This window comes from Hyposmocoma kahamanoa, unplaced genomic scaffold (assembly GCF_003589595.1).
Source record: "Hyposmocoma kahamanoa isolate Upper Pololo Valley unplaced genomic scaffold, ASM358959v1 79, whole genome shotgun sequence".
NCBI lineage: Eukaryota > Metazoa > Arthropoda > Insecta > Lepidoptera > Cosmopterigidae > Hyposmocoma > Hyposmocoma kahamanoa.
The window spans coordinates 6273342-6279089 of record NW_020653993.1 but is presented as its reverse complement, the minus strand read 5'-3'; the positions used below and the strand labels follow the sequence as shown (position 1 = coordinate 6279089).

General features: G+C 35.9%; 1 protein-coding gene across 1 annotated transcript in view; it reads left to right on the top strand.

The window, feature by feature from the left end:
• LOC113233585 (protein FAM98A-like) overlaps positions 1-229 on the top strand; it is a 10719-nt gene extending 10490 nt beyond the window's left edge. The window contains exon 5 of the mRNA XM_026468733.1: positions 52-229. Coding sequence (XP_026324518.1) covers positions 52-122 — 71 coding nt within the window. The 3' untranslated portion in view covers positions 123-229. The remainder of the gene's footprint in view (positions 1-51) is intronic.
• The last annotated feature ends 5519 nt before the right edge of the window (positions 230-5748 follow it).

Below are 5748 nucleotides of genomic sequence, written 5' to 3'. Positions count from 1 at the left end.
TATTTCTGGTTATATACTCGATGTGTAAATCTAAGGTATTTTTCTCCACAGTGGTCCGATCGTCTAAAAACCAAGAAAGATTTAATTCAATCATCATACCGTCCGAAACGGGAACAGCTTAAAGTAAAGCCGGACGTGAAACTGCCATATTTCTTAGCTGCGAGAACATCGCTATTACAAGTTGAAAAAACTTCAAGTGCCAACGTTAGAAAAAATACTCAGAGTGACGTCAATAAAGTTATTATTGGGCAGGTAATGTATGACTTTTTGTGCTATAATATTGTTTTTCTTTAAACATGAATACTGCCCTCCTTGTCATAACTGACGTATTTGACATTTTTAACGAAATGGAGTTATTAACATATCTGGAATTAGCTAAACGAGAACCCTTTAACCGACTTCAAAAAAGGCGGAGGTTCTGAATTCTACTGTATTTTTTTTAAATATATGTTACGCGATAATTCCGGAATTTGTGAACCGATTTTGATGATCCTTTTATTGGAAAGAAGGTACCTCAGTATTGGTTCCATTTAAATTTGAAGAAAATATTCCACGGGGAACGAAGCCGGCTTCGCGCACTTTCCGGTAACCGACTTCAATAAAACTTGGCAAATAGATGTAATTCTAGGAACCTTTGAAATCGGTTTTTTTAGTACTCTGTACTGAGATTATTTTTGTATCGTATTTAGTTTCGTCTTATTGTTTCGCAAAATTTGGGTAATTGATATTTTTCAAATTAAAAAAAAATCTTTAGGTGCTTATATCTCGCAAGTTACCAAAACGCAATGCGCTAGTTATGACAAAAAGGACAGAATAGAAAAAGGAACATTTATTCAAGTGTTTTAAAAAATCGAACATTTTTAACACCGTACATTTTTTTTATTTAAAAGAAACAGGCCCTGCATTGGTAAAAATGTGCTTTCGATTACCTATTATTCCAAAATCAATTTACAATTAGATCTGACGCAAACATGACGTAATATATTTCTTTTTTTATAACTCCGAAATGATTGACTGATAAGTGATAACCATGTATAGTTCCAGAATCTGATGGCCCTTAGACAAATTTCAATTTGTATTGGGCAACATCATTATAGTCGAAAAAAATGTAGTATATATAAAGTTAAGTAATTTCTGACACAATTTAAATTTAAACATAAATATATCAGTTACATTGTAAATGATAGATTTATTTACATTTGCAGTTTGAAGTAACTCGCATTTACGCAATTTATCTTTTTTTTTCCAATCATTGTCTACACAATGTAGTCTTGCCGACCTGCACCAGTACCAACAAAAATTACATACCACATACATTGATTTGGCTTCATTAAAATTTCAAAGATCAAATTTCCTTTCTCTTACTAATCGGCAAGATTTGGGACCCGATGCACCTAATTCGTCGCTGATTTTGCGACAAACATTATTATAATGTTTTTTTGCTTGAGATTGAAGCGGCTGCTCAATAATTATAGATACAAAATCGTTATTTTCAAGAGAAAAAATTTTAGCAGACAGCCATTTGACACAAGTAATATTTTGAATTGACATGTGACAAGTTAACACTACCAAGTGAAATTCGTTCGATTTTTCTAATATTTAATGCCATGAGATTCTGGTACACTTATGTAAATTTTTTTTTAAGATTGAATGTTGTTGAATTTAAAATTGTAAATCGCGTGCTTGCTATTTATCCCGTTCCATTGTTTATACAAGTTATGTTGTAGCTATGAGGTTAGAGACGTGACTTTTTCACGATGCAGGACCTTAATAAGTCTAATTTATGTAATATCGTCCCCTTGGTATAATAAAGTTACTTGTGATCATACGTGAAAAGTTCTTTATATTAAAAATTATAACAAACTAGTGGAGAAATTTCACAATAAATACTTGGATATGGTGAAACACTCTGACATTCAATAAAAACTTCATTTGTTTTATTTTTAAAGTAATAGTAAATTTAGTATGTGAAATTGTATAACTCTTCTATTTAGCAATAAAAAAGTTATCGACTAATTTTTAAATGTTTCTTCTGAATAGTTGTCATGTTACGGTTATGACCTTATTACACCAATGGTGCGACATACTGAGTACTGAAAATATTTTTTTTATTACAGTAGTAAATGCCATGTCGCTTTGTGAGTTTTCATTGCACTTTTTCATTTTGCGTGTGTCATTCAAAACAAAACTGTTATGCCAGATTATAAATTTTTATGCAATAGTGACCTTTATTCATTGACATTCTGAACCCAGAACGACATTTTGGCTGCCTGATAATATTGTTACTATCAAAAATCATATCTGGGATCTCTCACTCAGCTATTCATCAAATAACGCAGTAAACACACGAGGACAGGACCTGAGTATTTAAAACCAGGGTTGTTGTTGATGTAGGTCTTTAACACATCAGCGGATGGTGATGCTGATTTCTTGAGCTTAGCATCAGTGGATGCTGATGTATTTTAGCGTTTTAGGGATTTAAAAAATCCTTACTGAATCTATTTATGTGAAAAAGTTTTTTAAAACTATTTTCTTTGGTATTGTCATAAAATCGCCTCATCCGAAGAACAGACTCCGACGTTATTATACAGCGATACGAGGGTAAATATATAATCTCGATATTCAAACAGAGGCCTATCTATCGTTTTCAGAATTTTTATATGTTATTTTGTTTCGGAAATATAAAAGATCGATCTGATATCCGCATGCGAAAAACAACGATAGATGTACAGTGTCCTCAGAATAAGCAGCTTTGCACATAAGTCTTTGTTCTACGGATGAGGCGAAATATTTCAATGATTTTGTGATATTTATTAACAAAAGAATCAATCTTCATGAAAACAATCTTGAAGACTCTAGTAGCTTTAGAGCACCTTGTGAAAGAGTTCGTCCAGGGAAGTACTGCTACCTTACCTATTTCTGCAGCCAAGCAGTAATGTCAGCGTTACTGTGTTCCGGTCTTGAAGGGTAAAGGGTGCTGCTGAAATTACAGGCACATGAGACTCGTCAACTTACGTCTCAGGGTGATAGGCGCATAATGCTCTGAGTGGCACTGCAAGTGTTGTGTATAGGCGTATAGCTTACCATCAGGCGCACGTCTTGTTCGTCCCGTCACTTGATATTATAAAAAAAAATCAATCTGCCTAGTTTAATCGTTGTGGAATTTTATCAAAGTTATATGGTAAAATCAACAGCTAAGCTGATTTTTTGGCTTACAGTCTGTTTCTGGAAGGTTTTTAAATTAATCCAGCGTGTCTTTTCGGTCATTACGATTCGAACGTCCGCAAGCATATCAGCATCGATGAATGCGGATGCTGATGCGTATGTTTTAATTTATGCAGATTATCAGCAGATGCGGATGCTAATGCCTCAACCTTACTTAAAACTATCAACATACATCTGTATGAAAATCAACTTTTTGTTAACGACTTTTAAATATCGTTTTCGATGTCAATTGTTTTGATTTCAGTTGCAATCAAAAGTGCACCTTAAATGTAATATAGACTTTGTTTAATATTCCGATATGTTTTGTAAGTATTAAATACTTAGATAATTTGGACGTTGATGAGAGATATTGTGGAGAAGGTTTTTATGCTTAAATTGAGGACCTTGGTTGCTTAGCGGTTTGCACTGTGGGCGCCGATGACGGAGATCTCGGGTTCTTTTTTTTATTGTAACACCAGGCGACAGGACGAACAAGCCGTGCGCCTGGTGGTTAGCGACACGGCTATCCATAACAGTTGCAGTGCCATTCAGAGCTTTAAATCGCAAAGATCTTATGAGCATAGCCACTGCGCTCGTCACCCTTTGACGTAATTTGACAAGTCTCATGTGCCTGTAATTTCACCACCCTTACTCTTCGAAATCGGAACGCAGTAATGCTCATAATACTTCTTGGTGGCATAAATAAGTAAGGTGGCAGTACTTCCCTGGATGAACATTTTCGCAAGGAGCTCTACTACTACTAAAGTATTAAATACTCGGATAGTTCAGACGTTGAGAGAGCGTGGAGAGGGAAATGGTTTTATACTTAAATTGAGGACCTCTGTAGTCTAGCGGTTTGCACTGTGGGCGCTGAATACGGAGATCCCGGGTTTGATTCCCAGTAACACCAGTTTGGCATGTGAACTTTTTGAAATTGGTTCTGATCTGAGTCTTCTGAGTACTGTCAAAGAGTGAATGCCATTGTTGTGGTGCTGACAAGAATTCCCTACTTTGAGACAAGGTAAATACCAAATGGTTGTAACCATACCATAAAGTTAATAAATTCAATTTTACTCAAAGAAAATCTTTGGCCAAACAGTTTTGTTACAAAGCCTTTAATGTTTTTGTCAGTAAATAATTCGTATTTGCCATTTTAGTGTTCATTCGACTTAAGTTCATGTAAACATTGTCATGTATTTTTTCTTAGTTATGTGTGTAAAATAGTGTAATAGTTTATTTACCAAAATCATTTCTATGTTCAATATATATCTATAAATAGAGCCGCATAATCTATGTAATTAACATTTATATTGGGAGGTCGTCACTGGTGTTGATTTTGTTGCAAATTACCAGATGTAAAATATATTGTACCTCCGACACAAAAAGAGGGGAGGATTTACAATACCGAAATGACGCACAATAAAATTGCGGCAATGCACAATAGACAACAGACCACGTATTTTTGACGTTTGTGAGTTGTAAACGTTTTTAAATAATAAATCCACTTAAGAAACTTAAAATTCTATCCACAAAAAACACTTCAAATTATAACGAAAAAAGTATCCCGCCATACAGACGACAGTGACAGTACGTCATCGCTCATATTGCTGTGTTTTACGATAAAAAGCTTACCAATGCATGTTTCAACAAGCTTTTAAATTGTATCGCGCGTTAAAATGTCGCAACTCCTGATTAGTCAACTCAAGGTTATATCGCGCAACGCGATAAATTGCGGCAATATGTTGCCATAATTTGTGCATTGTGAGTCCGCCTTTATAAGTGTAGTCTTTGTCTGTGTGTTTGTATGTTTGTCTATGGCATGGCAGTTCAAAAACGGATGGACTGATCTCAATGCGTTTTTTTTAACCGTACAGTCATAGTAGAACTAGTAGAGCTACTCCGTACCGTAACAGCGCGGCTTGTATGTGTGCGCAACAGTCGCGCGCCGTGTACAGACGTACACACGTACAAAGGCGAGTTGACACGACCAGTGTTATGCAACGGTAGAGCACCCTTACGCGAGGGCTACGAGACACGACGGCGAAACTCTAGCGAATTCTGCAAGAGTCAGCGTCGAGCGTTAATTACAAATATTTGTTTTTTATTTAAGGCCACAAAGTAACGCTGGAACTTCCAGCTAAATTAGCTACGAGCGAGCGGGCGAGCGTTACGCGCGTTTTTTGCGTGCGATCAGAACAATTATACGAGAAAGTTCCATAGTGTTTCCGAAACTCGCTTCGCGCGTCAGCGTTTGTTAAAAATATATTTTGCTTTTATTTGTTGTTTGGTTACTACAGAAAGCAAAAAAATAATTCTACTTGATTTCCCCCCACCACCGAAGACGTAACAAACTTTGTGGGTGATATTTTGACGCTTCAAGCGTGGCTTTATTTTCGTGTCCGTACACGGCGCGTGGCGGGCGCGCACACATATGAGCCGCGCTGTGATGTTAATACGGAGTTACCGTATTTGTTCTTATTCTACTAATGGTACAGCTGTTTAAAGATCATATTGTCCAGTTAGTATAGGAATCTCGTCATAAAA